Source organism: Mastigoproctus giganteus, chromosome 13 (assembly GCF_048544385.1).
Source record: "Mastigoproctus giganteus isolate SK-2022 chromosome 13, ASM4854438v1, whole genome shotgun sequence".
In the NCBI taxonomy this organism is placed as follows: Eukaryota; Metazoa; Arthropoda; class Arachnida; order Uropygi; family Thelyphonidae; genus Mastigoproctus; species Mastigoproctus giganteus.
This window is the reverse complement of record NC_143587.1, coordinates 38800266-38817884: the sequence shown is the minus strand read 5'-3', so window position 1 is coordinate 38817884 and position 17619 is coordinate 38800266. Positions and strand designations below refer to the sequence as shown.

General features: G+C 38.1%; 1 protein-coding gene across 1 annotated transcript in view; it reads right to left on the bottom strand.

Annotated features, from left to right (window-relative positions):
- The window catches only part of LOC150075981 (uncharacterized), a 701253-nt gene that overhangs the window by 361313 nt on the left and 322321 nt on the right, over positions 1–17619 (bottom strand). The window contains 1 exon segment of the mRNA XM_090387465.1: positions 13911–13944. Within this exon segment, the coding sequence (XP_090243591.1) occupies positions 13911–13944 (34 nt within the window).

The window sequence follows — 17619 nt, the reverse complement described above, 5'->3', positions numbered from 1 at the left end:
TTACAAAAAAACAGTTGCCAAACCATAAGATGGAAGCTTGTTTAGAAGACCTTTATGCCAAACACAATCGAAAGGTTTTAAGATGTCAAGAGCAACTTCTTCCGTTTAACCGAACTTTTCCATTGAATTAGTCCATAAATGGGTAACATAAGCCAGAATATCGCCAGTGGATCAACACTGACGGAATCCATACTGGCGATTGTTGATCAGACGGAAGGTTTCTATATAGTTTAAGAGTTGGCGGTTAATTGATTTCTCAATTACTTTAGAAAGAGTAGAAGTAATTGCAACGGGACAATAATTGGATGGGAGGGATTTGTCACCCTTTTTAGGAACTCGCTGGATATGAGCAAATTTCCAAGCAGAAGGAAAAACACCTTTGGAATAAGAAAGTGAAAAAAGGCGGCAAAGAACAGGAGAAAGTTCAGGAGCACAGGTTTTGAGAACAAGTGGAGAAATACCATTGGGACCTGGAGCTTTCTTAGCATCAAGATTCGTCAAAATCCTTCTGATATCCTTTTAACGGAAGACCACAGGAGGCATTGAATGGAGCGTAGTGGGAATGTTGGGAGATGTTTTACCAAGATCATTAATACATGAGTTGGAAGAAAAATGGGATGCTAGCAGGTCAGCTTTATCTTTGGCCAAAGTGACAGCAGAACCATCTGGTTTGGACAGAGGTGGAAACAGAGATGGGCAAAAGTTGCGGCCAAAATAGCTTTGGGAAGAGACCAGAATGCTCGGCTACCATTAGGGCAAGAAGCGAGTTTTCTACTCTTAACCTGTTCAAACTCTAGTTTCGACTGATTAATAACTGCTTTACAATTGTTGCAAGCTTAGGTGTAGGCAGAAAATGAAACTGAAGAATTGGAAACAAGCCAATTACGGTATGCAACGTTCTTCTCTTGAACAGCCTTAGCACATTTATTGGAAAACCAAGGTTTAGATAAAGTCCGAGATTTTAAAGTGGATTGTGGGATAAAGGATTCCATTCCTGCAAGAATAATTTCACTGACACGATCTGAGCAAACGTTGATATCAGAAGTTTTGAAACAGTAATCCGACCACGGAAAAGAAAAAAAACAAATCTCGCAGGTCATCCCATTTTGCATTCTTGTAATTCCCAACAATACGAGGTTGGGAATAGCCATGAGAAAAAGGTTCCATTGGAGAAGAGACAATCACCAAGTTGTGACCTGAGGTGCCTAAAGGACCTCTTACTTCGACCATGTACTTAGAAGGGTTATTTGTGAGAAAAAGATCAAACGTGTTGGCTGTATGGTTAGGATTGTCTGGTATTCTTGTAGGTAAATGAACAATCTGTGCAGGGTCATTAGTAATTGTAAAATGCCTCAGCATCTCGACCAGCTGGGTTGGTGTGAATAGAAAACAGAAGCCAGCTGGAGTTGTGAAAATTAAAATCACCAAGGAAAATTACATCACTATTAGGAAATTTGGACTGGAGAAAGTCAAGTTGCAAAGAGAGAAAGTCAAAGAGCTCCAAGTGATTAGTGGAGTTGGGAGAACGGTAGAGACAACAGATGAATTTGACACAATGAGGTAGAGAGATTTTAAGCCAGAGAAGATCAAAAAGAGGAGATTCCAAATTACCAAGTCTCTGACAGGGAATATCGGAACAGATATATGCACAAGTACCAACTTTGAGGTGAAAGGAATCATCCAGCGAATAATTTGGGCAACTGAGATGAGCAGTAGTTGAATCAACCGATAACTGAGATTCTGTCAGAAAAAAGTACATGGGGTTTGGCAGACTGCAAGTGGAAATGGACATCATTAGAATTGAGACCACGTATATTTGTGAAATGAATTAGGAAGTGTTTGGGAGGTTTAGATCTTTTCGCAGATAATCTTACTCTATTAGTTTGACAATTCATGGTGTATTCATCAATGGTAAGAAAAAGTGGGGGGACATGCTGCATGAAGTAATGAAATTTTTGGATATGGCGTACACACATGGTAAGAATATACTCAGATCCTTGACATAACGTGGCCCCCCGCATACACACTACTCAGACACCCTCCAGTCACTATCTGGCAGAGTAGAGGTAGCAAGATTATACACTAGCTGATCTGGAAGCCTCCTAGAGAGTTACCAATAGGGTTGGTCCGGTGTACTAACTAGCAGCCAGCCTGCGTACACCGTTTTAGAGCTGCCTTCGAAATGTAAGGAAGATTGGATCTCGCCACGATGTTCATCATAACCTCAAAAGTCATCAATCCTACTGCATGATGGAAGAGATGGGGAAGGGTTGACCGGAACTTATCTCTGAAGACTAAACATGGGTTCCACCACCTTCAAGCCTCCAATAAGCAAAGTGGTGGTATTGCACCGGTTGATGAGTCATCTACCACCTAGTACTGCCTGGTAACACAGAGGGGTGGCATTCCTCCATGTGGTGTGGGTGCCACACCTCGACCACTGCTTATGTTGGTTCACACCTGGGTGGTCACCCACCGTGTGCTTGTGCATGGATGTTATACCCAGGATTACTAACAGTCCCACCATCGTGAAGGAGCAAGCAGAGGATTTGGCAGCCACAGACCGTCCAGACTTTGCCGAAATTGGGTAATTTGCCGAAAACCCAAATATCAGTTCCATCAGCATTTCAGACTCCCAAGTAGCATGTACAGCTTGTCTGGCATATCTGAAAGAATGTATGTGACAACCTCAAGGACCAATCTTTGAACACTTTTTGAGTAACATGATAAGCACTTGTTTTTTTGCCAGTAGAAATGTCTCAGTATCACAGCTGTAGACAATAACACAATTGCTAATGATTAATGGTGCACTGTGACATTACTGTAGCAGTATGCACTTTATTCAGAAGAGTGCCATGTGGAATAGTTAACCCATGACTGAATGCTATGGCTGCATCACGTGTGCAACTGAAGGTAAATGTCTGTCATTAGCAAAATTTGTACTGTTAAAGATAACATAAGCATGTCAAAAACTCTAGCATACTTAAGTGTTTTTTTTTTTAACCTTAAACTTATGTTCTTATCTTTGTATCAGGAATTCTACTTAAATTTTATATAAAATTTTAACTATAATAAGCAATATTTTTTATTGTTTTTGTGTTCAGAATGTGGAAGATTATTATACAACATGGTATATAATAAAAAAAAAAGGCTAAATAAAAGAAAATGGAAATTATTTCAATAATTTAATAGAGGGTAATTCAAAAGAAAGTATCACTTTCAGATGTTTTATGAATGACTTAACCATGCATTTGACAGTAAATTCTCAAATACTAAATGCCAGATAACCACTGAGTTTTTTTTTTAATCCCTGCCATGGGGGAATATACTGTTAAAATGACCTCTCCATAGGATAAATTATTTTATACTATCCAGTTTACAAAGACAAATCCAATGAAGAGAGTACAGTGTGACTCAAACAATCTTCTGGCATATTCTCTGGAAGAATTTACTTTGAAAAGGTTATACACTGCTCTCAGTGTAGACATTAAAAGTGATCAAAAATGCAAGTAATATTAGTTTTGCTGTGACTTTCAACAGAAAGTGAAAGAGGACAGCATTGCTTGTTTTTTTTTTAGGGGCAATGCCACTTTCCACTTGAGCAGAAAATTTGATCACCACAACATTTGTGGTAAGTGGCACTGAAAACCTTCACCACATCATGAATTAATATGATGTATGAATGAATAACACTAATTAAATCACATGAATTATTGTTATCAAATGAATTGAATTTTACTGTATATAAGATATTACAATAAGTAATATTTTATACAACTACTGACATTTCTGAATTCCAAGAGGCCTAATTACAAAAGGTTAACAAGGAATCCAGAAATTTTTCCAATTATCACACATTGTCTTATTGTGCAGAGGTTTAACTAATTTAATGTAATACCTTGTACACAATAAAATTCATTATGAACCACCACATAATGTCCTCTCAACATTTCATCAAGTCATTGTGCATGAATGGGATTTCCCCAAAATAAACATTTTGCTCCATTTCACATCAGTAAAATTATGACCTTTCTTTTCATAAAGTAGGTGATCAATAGGAACAATTACTTGGACAACTGGTTAACTGGCTTAGACCTGAAGAAAATCCCATCAAGGTTATGTTGAATCCACCTTTCAAAAAGACAGTGTACCTTCTTGCTTTCATGTAGACATGCATGAATATTCCAATTTGTTATTATCACATCCATCAGTATCTCAGTGATCAATGGGATAGGATACTCATGCTTCCAGGTCTCCAAACTAACATCACATGATTTATTTTTGTAGACTATAAAGGATACAATGTTTGTGCAACCATTTTCAACAAACATTCCACAATGAAATTAAAGGATCATGTAGACCAGCGCTTCCCAAACTTTTTTAGTCACAGAACACTTTTCATCTCACAATATATTACATGTTACATGTACAGAACACTTATGAAACACAAGTGTAGCGAGAGCCGAAGAACTGTTGCTAATATTTTATTACATATGGCACACTGTGCATCAGGAGCATCTTTATTTCCAATACATGTAAAGCTGAAATAGTATGAATCAGAGTTGTACTACTAAATATGTTCTACGTTGATAATAATATTAGTAAAATAATAAGAGGGGTTTACCTCAATATAGTGCGTAGAACACTTCCGTATGATACCCTCCAGAAATTAAAACGGAAAAAACAACTTACCGGTACATTAGAGTAAAATATTTTTAATTGTTTTTAATTGTTTTAAATTGATTTGATTTGTGTTAAATTGATTATTTAAATTATTTATATTTTACTCTAATGTACCGGTAAGTTGTTTTTTCCGTTTTAATTTCTGGAGGGTATCATACGGAAGTGTTCTACGCACTATATTGAGGTAAACCCCTCTTATTATTTTACTAGTAAAGCTGAAATGCAAATAACTGTCATCATACTTTCGTTTGGTCTTTTATTAGTTGGCTCCTGTTTTTTCACTTCGGATTTCTAGGGAACAAAAGGCTGCAATTGTTTGTCCTCACTTAGTGTGACAATATTGTGTTCATTTTCATCAACCATAGTTGCACTACTAGAAGTACTTTGCTTCTCGTTTTAAAGGTCCTTTTTTCAACCACAAATCCATGGTCATTTATTTTAATAATAATATTTCAAAATACTAATAATTATCAAAAAAAAATGTATACAAGGAAGTGAATTTAGTTATGATATCGGTTCGCTTCCTCCTCTCCTTCAACCCATGTACTCCAGGCTAAATCACATACAAATGGTATATTAGATGACTACATTGCTACTTTTTTGTAGATGTTATTACCTCTACGCATACTTCTCTATGCAAGGCCTGTCAAAATAAAGTGTTCTGCAGTCTATTTGATTCTGCAGTCTATGCCAATATATTAATAACCGAAAAAAAAATTATGATAAATATTATAATGATACAAAAGTGGTGTACACTACAAATATGCAAAATTTATTTATTTAATTTTTTAATTATTAATTACGATTTTTGTTCACATCTCACAGAGTACTAGTGTTCCGTAGAACACAGTTTGAGAAATGCTGACCTAGACAGTGGCATCAGTATCCACAGACATACTAGCAAAGGTCTGGAAAGAAATGGCTACTAAATTTACTGTGACTTGTTGTTGTTTGTTTTGTTGGTTTTTAGGAGCATTAGCAACTAAGGCCATATTGCTCCGGGATATGCGGTGGTCATTCCTTGACCTTTCCGCATCCTCCGTATTTGGTGGTGACGGGCTCGAACCCCGGTCTAATCAAGAAGCGTGTGCTACGCACTGCTGCTCCTTCCCACCTGGCTACGGAGGCGCCTACTGTGACTTGTAGGTCTCCTTTGAGAGCCTATAGAGTTTTGGAAAACTTTCAGGGATTCTCTGTGTATGTCCCTACAATAATAAATGTCAATTTTCATCTCTATCATTTTTTGAAACTGTTTACTACTACTTTGTGAATTACCTTGTATTTACTATGACCATGGGTGCCAGCAGCATGGTGCAAGGGGGTGCAAAGTGCACCACCTTTGGATTTTGAAGTAATACACAATTTTTAACATTTTCATTAATTTATTTTGATGAAAATTTGGTGAACAAAAAATTTATTCCCACACGCATTACCTTGAAAAATATCCTGTGGCGCCCATGACTCTGAATACTAATTATTCAATATTTCATCAGCAATTGCTACAACCAAATAATTATGGCAGTAAACAAAATTAAATAGTTCAAGAGTTCAAATTTGTTCCAAAATTGGAAAGTAATAATATTGACAATCTTTGGTGTAATAATTTTCACTGTTTGCTATCAGGATGTAAAAGACAGGTTAGAATCCCATCATCACCGATGAGAGAAACTTTTCTGAGTGTCTTCCCTCCCCTGTGGGGACGGAGTGGTCTCTTCCAGATGTCATCTTCACCTTTAGCTTACAGAGATAAACCCAACCAAGTAACTCAACACATGTGCTATTAATTTTAACATCATGATGTATACATAACCTATGGTGTATTTTGCTGTGTAACTCTTCTGGCTAAAGAAATTTCTGAGTCTACCAGAATACAATTAAAAATAAATTACTTAAAAAAAGAAAGAAAAAGAAAAAAAAAAAAAAGTGTATACTAAAAACATAAAATTGTGTTATTTAAAATGATTTTAAAAAAAATAAAAAAAGTCTACTGTTAAAATTCCTAATTTTATTTTAAATAAAATAAAGTTTAAAGTAATTTCTTTGATATTTTGCAGAACTAAAAGATTAACTTTTATATCAGCACAAGAACAACAGAAAAAAACTGGATGACATGCACTTGTATATGTGCATAAAAATGTATATAACATGACTATTACTAGCAACACTGCATATTTTGTTTCATTTCAATAACTGAAAATATCACAATATTACAAAAGTGTTAGCATAGGAAAATATCTTAAGCAGTGTAGAATAGATGTGCGGAAGTTAACCTTTAGCCAAATGGTGGTTAATTGTTGGAACAAACTTCCATCTGTTGTTGGAAGTTGTTAGCTTAAATAAATTCAAGGAAGAAATGGACAAAATTTGGAGCAAATGGACAGATGAAATGGGAAGGGATTTTTTTTTTTTTTTCGCTGATACCGTATAAGCTTGATTTCTTGCATCATATGCCTCTACTAATGCTAATATGACATATTTCAGAAGAGGAAATAATTCAGGTCTTCAAGTAACCAGATTGAAAAGCATAACTATAGTATTTTTATATATAAGAAACATCCTCCCAATCCACCAATGCTATGTGCCCCACTCTTGGTTGTGCAAAAGAGAGTTGGATAATATAATGGTCTTGGGTAAGACAGAAGCTTAGTGAGGAAGTAAATGGCCAAGCCTGTGTGTGTGTGTGTGTGTGTGTGTGTGTGTGTGTGTGTGTGTGTGTGTGTGTGTGTGTGTGTGTGTGTGTGTGTGTGTGTGTGTGTGTGAGTAAAACTCAGAAAATCCTAGGAAAACCTTTGAGACTGACTAATTCAGTCCTCATTGAAAAGGATTCAATAAGATCCTCCCATCCCTGATGGGATTCTAGTCCAGACCTTTCAAACTAGTACAGGATAGTAAATAAAGAAACTATAGGTTTGGAATGACAGCTATATAAAAGAAAACACCTATGAATTATTCAATAAGCTAGGTTGCAGGAGTGCTGCAATCATAAGTATGATAAAGAACACAAAAAAATTTCAGTAACAATTTTGCAAAGTATCAGCCATTTAGTAGAAATCGACAATCACTACTCCTGTAATAAAACCACAAAACAAAAAAACATAATATTGCCTGCCACACATATGAGAAGTAAAATCCAAGACACACCAGAGAGCAGTTATCACACTGGGCAAATCTCCCCAATATGACAACTGCAGTATATAAGACCAAATCTGCATTATATTTGGTACTCTGCCTAAATGCTAATACTGCTGGTGTAGGATACAATAACAAAATAACATACACGTAATTCTGGCATGTACATAACACTGCTTCTATTGGAATGAGCAGCTGCCTGGAAAACAAGATGCAGAGTATTTCAGAGACTGCTGGGAGTCATTGCGGTACAACATGGGTTGTGTTAGGGTAGCTAAGAATAGGAACAGGTGCATGTATACTTGCATGTACACCAATGCTAGGAGTTTGGTAAATAAATTTCATGAATTTGAGGTATTGCTCAAAACATCAAAGGCAGATATTGCTGGTATATCAGAGATGTGGTATCACACAGATATATGGAATGCAGAACTGGAATTTGGGGAGTACAATGTGTACAGAAAGGATAGACAGGAGAGGAAGGGAGGAGGGGTTATGCTATTAGTTAAGAAACACATAAATTCCAAGAAAGTGAAGCCAGTCGACATTGCTGCGCAGTGCAGTGTCGAGTCAGTTTGGTGTGACATAAGCATTGGGAGATCAAAATTGAGAGTAGGAGTGTGCTATAGGCCTAATGACTCTGATGAATATACAGTAAACCCCCGCTATTCGCGGTATCTGTATTCGCGGTTTCGCGTATTCGCGGTCGCTGATTTAAACCTAAAAAAATGTGAATTTTAAAGCGCCGGAACATTTTCCGCCATGAAAAAAACATGGGTGTGGCTAAAATCATTTTGCCCAGTCCACAGAGTAGTACAGTCAGTCGTCTTATAACACGTGTTTACACTACACTAATTCAAACTTACACAATTTAGGGGAACGTTATCTTATATAACAGGAACTGAATTCGCATATGCACGATTCGCCTTTGTGTTTACAAGAAATGGCAGTGGAACGCGGAATCACCCCAACTGAACGCAACACGATAGAAATGAAGAGAAGATTCTGAAAATGTATTTATTTTTTTATAGCAGTGAAGGGGAAACACATTTCACCATAATAACTTAAAAACCAACACAATTACAGCTATCGGTATTATCGCAAATGCAATTAGATAGAGTTCACTACCAGTTTATAACAGATTCCACTAGCAGGAACGCAACTGGAAATTGTTTTTATTGTTTTATGGTAGTAACCCCCAGAAATGTAAAATGTGAGCTAGTGAGGTGTTAATAGAGTTGTCTCTGCCTTTATGGTGTTGTTTATTCGTTTTGATACACGCTCACAGCTTTATGTGTATCAAGTGTGCCTCCTCATTTTGTAATTGTGCTTTATTCTCTAAAAATGAGTAAAAATAACTTAAAAGGTGTAAAAAGGAAGTGTCCTGCGGTCAATGGGTGGGGGGTGACAAAATCGCGAGCGCGGATGTTTCAAGCTAATCCTTGTTCAGTATGTGTAATGCGCTTGTCATAGAAGGTTTCATCTCTTGCTTTTAATTGATACGTTTACAAAAGTGAAAAATCTACCATTTTGCAGTGTGTTGATGTAAACAGACTTTTTCGAGCGTGTTAAAGTTAAAAGAAAGTGATTTTATTGTGGACAAGTTCTTTTCTAATCCTACAAAAATATGGCCGCGAATAAAAAGGGAACTGTGAAAAGATCAAAGAAGGTGATGACATTAGCGAGTAAAATTGAATTGTTAGACAAAATTTCTAATGGTGAAAGTGTCTCCTCAGTGGCAAAACATTATAAAATCAATGAGTCAACGGTACGATCAATCAAGAAATCGGAAGAAAAAATCCGCCGTAGTGTCCGTGAAAACGCGCTAATTGCATCAAAAATTTGCTCTATAACTCGTGATGTGAAATTAGAAAAAATGGAAAAGGCTTTAAATCTGTGGATAGAAGACCGAACTCAAAATAAAATTCCGTTAAGTTCACTTATCATTCGTGAAAAGGCAAAACACCTTTATCAACACTACACTTTAGTGAAACTGGTGATAGCACTCGCGGGATAAGTTTTTTAGCCAGCAAAGGCTGGTTTGAAAGATTTAAAAATCGATATGGTTATTTTTCGCCCAGCAACCCATGTTCTTGATATGTTTTTGAAAGGTTTCTTTAAAATGTCTAATAAATATGTACAGTATTACATTTAATAAATTGTTTCTTATTTTCATTTCGATGCCTTATGCTTTTTTTTTTTTTTATGTACTTACTCTCTACGTTTGTCTATGAACATAGTCATATTATGTAGGTAAATACACATAATACGTACAGACAAAATTTTAGACTAATTTTTGTTATATATTTCATACTTTGGAACGGAACCCTTTTATTACCATGGGCGCCATAACTCAGTATTCGCGTTTTCAGTATTCGCGGAATTTCTCAGGAACGTAACCCCCGCGAATAGCGGGGGTTTACTGTAATAAGAAACTGTACAGTGAAATAGAGTGGGCCAGTAAATCAGAGAGTCTTATAATGGGGGATTTTAATTTCCCAGATATTGACTGGAATTTTGGGGCTGGTCACCTCACACACTAGCAAGGCTTTTGTGGATTTATTGGATGATTGTTTTCTACATCAGCATGTTTGGGAGGCAACTAGAGGGGGGGGGTCATACTCTTGATCTGATTATCAGTAGTGATTCTTCATGCATTAAGAATCTGCAGATAACGGAACCACTAGGTGGCAGTGATCACAGTGTGCTGAAGTGGGATTTACTCAAAGAGGTAACTACCATCAGGGGTAAAGGGAAGGGTTTTTGCTTTCGTAAAGGTGACTATGATGGTCTGAGACAGTATTTAAATTCTATACAGTGGGACCAACTGATGATGTTACCAACAGCAAATTCAAAATGGGAAGCATTCAAAGAACTTATCTTGGAAGCTACTAGGCTTCACATACCAACTAAGAAATATTGTTCAAGATTTAGGCCTAAATGGATGTCAGATGAACTAATGAGACATATGGCAGAGAAGAAAAATGGATGAGACACATATAAATTAATAGGTGACATGGAAGCCTATGATAGATATAAGCTTGTCTGTAACCAAGTCACAAAGAAGATTAGGCAGGCAAAGGCAGATTAAGGGAGAAATCTTTGGCAAAGGATGCAAAGAAGAACAGCAAAAAGTTCTTTACCTATGTAAACTCTAGACGGAAAGGGATGAATCAGAGTGGTCCCCTGGATATTGATGGTTCAACTGTTCAACTCGTTTAGTTGGCTAACAAACTAAACGAGTATTTTGCATCTACATTCACACATGAGGAGTTATTCAGGAAGGGGAATGCCAGAGGTGAAGTAAACTCTGGCAGTGAGCTAGATGATTTTGTAATAACTGAGAGGAAAGTGGAGGAGAAATTGTTGACGATAAACATAAAAAGGCACCCAGGGTGGATGGGATCTATCCAGTTATATTAAAGGTGGCAGCAAAGGAAGTAAGCAAACCCTTAGCCATAATTATGAGTTGTTGTTGTTTGGTTTTTAGGAGCATTAGCAACTAAGGCCATATTGCTCCAGGATATGCGGTGGTCATTCCTTAACCTTTCCGCATCCTCCGTATTTGGTGGTGACGGGCTCGAACCCCGGTCTAATCAAGAAGCGTGTGCTACGCACTGCTGCTCCTTCCCACCTGGCTACGGAGGCGCCGCCATAATTATGAGAGCTTCTTTGGACTCAGGAGAGGTACCCATAGACTGGAAATGTGCAAATGTGACCCCAATTCACAAAGGAGGATCAAAGGCTGACACAAGTAATTATAGACCTGTGAGTTTAACTTCTGTTCCAGGAAAATTAATGGAGGCACTGGTTAAAGAAGCACTGCAGGGTCATCTAGACAAGACTTCAGTTATAGCTCGGACACAGCATGGTTTTGTTAAGGGAAAGTCTTGCCTGACCAATTTGATTGGATACTATGATGCAGTCACAAAAGAACTGGATGCAGGGAATAACTTTGATATTATATATTTGGATCTTAGAAAGGCTTTTGATACCACTGCACATGGAAGACTGCTACAAAAATTGGAGCAGTGTGGCATTGGAGACAAATTGCTGCTGTGGATAAAGGGATGGTTGAGGGGGAGAAGACAGAGTGGTAATCAATGGACACTGCTCATCATAGACTAATATTAGTGGAGTCCCTCAGGGTTCAGTGTTGGGTCCATTGTTGTTTTCTGTATTTATAAATGATATTGATGATGGTGTATCAGGCTTAATGTCCAAGTTTGCAGACGATACAAAGGTTGGCAGGGTTGTTAAGGACACTACTGACGCTATGCTGCTGCAACAGGATCTGGAAAGGTTGAGCAGATGGGCTGAGAGGTGACAAATGAAGTTTAACATTGACAAATGTAAAGTACTACTTATGGAAAACAGTAACCCCAGAGCAACATATCAACTCTGTGGTACTACACTGACAGTGGTAGAGAATGAAAAGGACCTGGGGGTGATTGGGCAAGCAGATATGAAGTTTTCCGAGCAGTGCAGATGGTCTGCAAGAGTAGTTCACGGTGTCTTGTCAATGATATACAGGAATTTTTCTAGCAGGGATAAGTAGGTGATTATTCCCTTGTATAAGGCAATGGTCAGGCCACACCTTGAGTACTGTATACAGGTATGGAGGCCTCATTTCAAGAAGGATGTAGGGCTGCTGGAACGAGTACAGAGAAGGGCAACAAGATTAGTGAATGGAACAAAATGTTTCTCTTACGAAGAAAGGCTTAAGTTTTGCAAATTACAGTGTCTGGAGACTAGGCACCGGCAAGGTGATCTGATAGAGGTGTATAAAGCCTTGAATGGTTTGAGCATGCTCAATGCTGATGGAATTCTTCCTCTTGCTCAGAATAATCATCTGAGAGGGCATAAATTCAATTTGAGGAAAAACAGATGTAGGATAGATGTGCGGAAATTTGCCTTTAGCCAGCGGGTAGTTGGTTGGTGGAACAGACTTCCATCCCTTGTTGTGGAAGTTGATAGCCTAAATAAATTTAAGGCTCAGCTGGACAGGTATTTCAAACAAACAGAGGGATGAAATGAGAGTGGGTTTTTTTTTTTTTTTGGCTAATGCTGCATAAGCTTGCTTTCTTGCATCATATGCCTCTACTAATGCTAATGTACACATAGGAACATGTAACTTCAACAATAAGAACATACTGTACAGTAACTGTTTATGAAGAACAGGCATATAAAAGACACATAACTGATATGAAATTACCATCATCTAGCAGGCTTGGGGCCCTAAAATGGCATTATAGTGGCTGACACACAGCACAGCACAGCATCAGTGGTGCTGAGGGAGGTTACACTGATGCCACCAATGGTGCTGATAGAAGCATGCATCTGTTCCTCTAAATCTTGCAGATGCAGGAGTGTAATACAAACCCTAGATACCATATAATCCCAAACAAAAAATGTCAAATGCAATGATCATCTAAATCAGTGTTACTCGACATTTAGTACACCCTGGAGCACCACAACATATACTCTAATTTAGGTGGAACATCAGAACAACTAAATAAGATCTCGCAAATATTTACATAAACAATACCTGTAATTAAATTATATAAAAATTTATCCCTCAACATAGAATCTTAAGTGATGAATACTTGTGTAGAGCTTCAGTGATCTACAGAGCACCAATTGAGAAATTGATCTAGATGATCATGAAAAGGACTAGTAGGTCTGATCATTGCTGTCCAAGACACTTTGAAACCATGAATAGTCCTACTGCAGGTGTAACATTTATAGACTTCTACTAAACTGTTGATACATTTTAACTGTACAATACTTTTCTATGCTATTACATAGAAAAACAGGAAAAACAGAAAAGCACTCGTTCTACAACTTTGATACAGGAGTATCAAAGTTGTAGAACGAGTGCCACTAACTTTGAAGATACAGTATCAGGGCTGTTGTAATGTAACCTATCAAACAACTCATAAGCCATTTCTCATATGCCCACTATTCCTACACCTCTAGCATCAGAGGACCCAAAATTTCCATCAACAGGAATTTTACTTATCCCTGTTCCAAATACAGCTTAATCAAATATGAAATACATAAATAAGACTTAAGTTTAACTCAATGAAAGAACTTACCTGAAGGCGGGCAAAGTCACATCACTGAAAAAAACTAATAAAAAAGACATATTTAGACAATTAAAAAAAAATTAAAGTAAAAATCTGTTGACATTTTCAATTCTATTTAAACAGCTATTACAAATGAACATACAGTAGAATCCCCGTTAACTGGAATTCAAGCAACTGGCAAAAAATCTTGGAAATAGTAGGTAGTTGAAAAATTAAAATGATACATATTAATTTATAGATAAAATTATTCAAACTTGCCACACTGCTTTGCACTGTGAGTACGTGCATGCACGTCCCTCATTACATGTTTGCCTCTCACTCCCGACAATTCACTGTGTAAATATGCCGGTTGATTTATTGTTATTCAAATTCTGTGTTCTCTTTCAACCCCTAGTATGCCGAAACAGGTAGTGCTTAAGAGGCTTGAGAAAGGTGAAAGTCTTGCAGTGCTCATGGAAGAATTTAATGTTGGCTCATCAACGATATATGACATTAAGGCTCAGTCTCAGAAAATAAAGGAGTTTTATGCTAACTCAGAGAGTGACAAGAGTGTAGAGAAGCGTCATACTCTTCATACACCGAGAATGGAAGTGCTTGACCAGGCCCTGTATGAGTGGTTTTCGCTGAAAAGATCCGGGAGTGGTTGCATTTCTGGACCTATGTTGCAAGAAAAAGTGAAAGAATTTCATGAGAAAATGAAAATTGAAGGTAAGTGTTCATTTTCGAGTGGCTGGCTTACTCGATTCAAGGTTCGTCACGGCATCCGTAAGCTGGATTTGTCAGGGGAGCAGAAATCAGTTGATTTTCAGGCTGCAGCTTCATTTCGTGAAGTGTTAAGTGAAATGGTGGAAAAAAATGACTTGACCCCAGAACAGACAGAATTAATGTGGAAGTGTCTGCCTAATTCTACTTTGTCTGGTGGTAATGAGAAGATAGCTCATGGGTTTCAGCAAAATAAAGAGCATGTAACTGTGCTCGCTTGTGCAAATGCATCAGGAAATCATAAGGTAAAGCCGTGTGTGGTCAGCAAATTTGCTAAACTTTGCCAAGGTGCTTTAAAGGCGTAAGTAAACTTCCCATACATTATCATGCACAGAGTAATAGTTGGATGGAAGCAGGAATCTTTACCAAGTGGTTTCATTATTTGTTTGTCCCTAGTGTTAAAGAAAATTTATGAAAGAAAGGATTACCAGAGAATAGTAAAGTTTTGTTGCTCTTGGATAACTGTCGCGCACATCTTCCTACTGAAGAGCTAGTTAATGGCAACATTTTCGTGTGTTATCTTCCAGCTAACATCACAAGTCTGATCAACCAATGGATCAGGGGGTGATGCAAAACATAAAAATGTTTTATAGGCGTGACTTTATTATGATGTGGTTACAAAGGAACTGGATGCAAAAAATTTTGATATCATATATTTGGATTTCAGGAAAGCTTTTGACACTGTTACGCATGGAAGACTTGTACAAATTGGAGCAGAATGATATTAAGGGTAAGTTGCTACACTGGATAAAAGGATGGTTAAGTGGGAGAAGACAGAGAGTGGTAATCAATGGGTGCTGCTCTTCATGGACTAATGTTATTAGTGGAGTCCCACAGGGTTCAGTGTTAGGTCCACGGTTGTTTTGTATATTTATCAATGATATTGATGAAGGTATATCAGGCTTAATGTCGAAGTTTGCAGATGATACAAAGGTTGGCAGGGTTGTTAATGACAGTAATGGCAGTGTGCTACTGCAACAGATGAACAGATGGTTGTCAGATGAACTAATGAGACATATGGCAGAGAAGAAAAATGCATGGGATACATACAAATTAATGGGTGACGTGGAAGCCTATGATAGATATAAGTTGGTCTGTAACCAAGTCACAAAGGAGATTAGGCAGGCAAAGGCAGATTATGAGAAATCCTTGGCAAAGGATGCAAAGAAAAACAGAAAAGAGTTCTTTACCTATTTAAACTCAAGAAGGAAAGGGATGAATCAGATTGGTCCACTGGATGTTGATGGTTCAACAGTTGAGGATCCAGCTCAGGTGGCTAACAATCTAAACCAGTATTTTGCATCTACATTCACACATGAGGAGTTATTCAGGAAGGGGAATGTCGTAGGTGAAGTAAACATTGGCAGTGAGCTAGATGATTTTCTAATAACTGAGAGGAAAGTGGAGGAGAAATTGTTGAGGATAAACATAAAAAAGGCACCCGGGGTGGATGGGATCTATCCAGTTATATTAAAGGAGGCAGCAAAGGAAGTAAGCAAACCCCCAGCCATAATTATGAGAGCTTCTTTGGACTCAGGGGAGGTACCCATGGACTGGAGATGTGCAAATGTAACCCCAATTCACAAAGGAGGATCAAAGGCTGACACAAGTAATTATAGACCTGTTAGTTTAACTTCGGTTCCAGGAAAATTAATGGAGGCACTGGTTAAAGAAGCACTGCAGGATCATCTGGACAAGAATTCAGTTATAGCTCAGACACAGCATGGGTTTGTTAAGGGCAGGTCTTGTCTAACCAATTTGATTGGATACTGTGATGTAGTCACAAAAGAACTGGATGCAGGGAATAACTTTGATATTATATATTTGGATCTTAGAAATGTGTTTGGAGGGGAGGGGGGGGGGGGGGGGGGGGGGGGGGGGGGGGGGGAAGACTGCTGCACAAATTGGAGAAGTGTGGCATTCGAGGCAAATTGCTGCTATGGATAAAGGGATGGTTGAGTGGCAGAAGACAGAGAGTGGTAATCAATGGACACTGCTCAACGTGGACTAATGTTATTAGTGGAGTTCCTCAGGGTTCAGTGTTGGGTCCATTGTTGTTTTCTGTATTTATAAATGATATTGATGATGGTGTATCAGGCTTAATGTCCAAGTTTGCAGACGATACAAAGGTTGGCAGGGTTGTTAAGGACACTACTGATACTATGCTGCTGCAACAGGATCTGGAAAGGTTGAGCAGATGGGCTGAGAGGTGGCAAATGAAGTTTAACATTGACAAATGTAAAGTACTACATATGGGAAACAGTAACCCCAGATCAACGTATCAACTCTGTGGTACTACGCTGACAGTGGTAGAGAATGAAAAGGACCTGGGGGTAATTGTGCAGGCAGATATGAAGTTCTCTGAGCAGTGCAGACGAGCTGCAAGGGTAGCTCATGGTGTCTTGTCAATGATATACAGGAATTTTTCTAGCAGGGACAGGGATGTGATTATTCCCTTGTATAAGGCATTGGTCAGGCCACACCTTGAGTACTGTATACAGGTCTGGAGGCCTCATTTCAAGAAGGATGTAGAGCTGATGGAACGAGTACAGAGAAGGGCAACAAGATTAGTGAATGGAACAAAGGGTTGCTCTTACGAAGAAAGGCTTAAGTTTTGCAAATTACAGAGCCTGGAGACTAGGCATCGCCGAGGTGATCTGATAGAGGTGTACAAGGCTTTGAATGGCTTGAGCATGCTCAATGCCGATGGGATTCTTCCTCTTGCTCGGAATAATCACCTGAGAGGGCATAAATTCAAATTGAGGAAGGACGGATGTCGGATAGATGTGCGGAAATTCGTCTTTAGCCAGCGGGCAGTTGGTTTGTGGAATAGACTTCCATCGCTTGTTGTTGAAGTTGATAGCCTAAACAAATTTAAGGCTCAGCTGGACAGGTATTTCGAACGAATTGAGGGGTGAAATGGGAGTAGTGGTTGTTTTTTTTTTTTTTTTTTTTT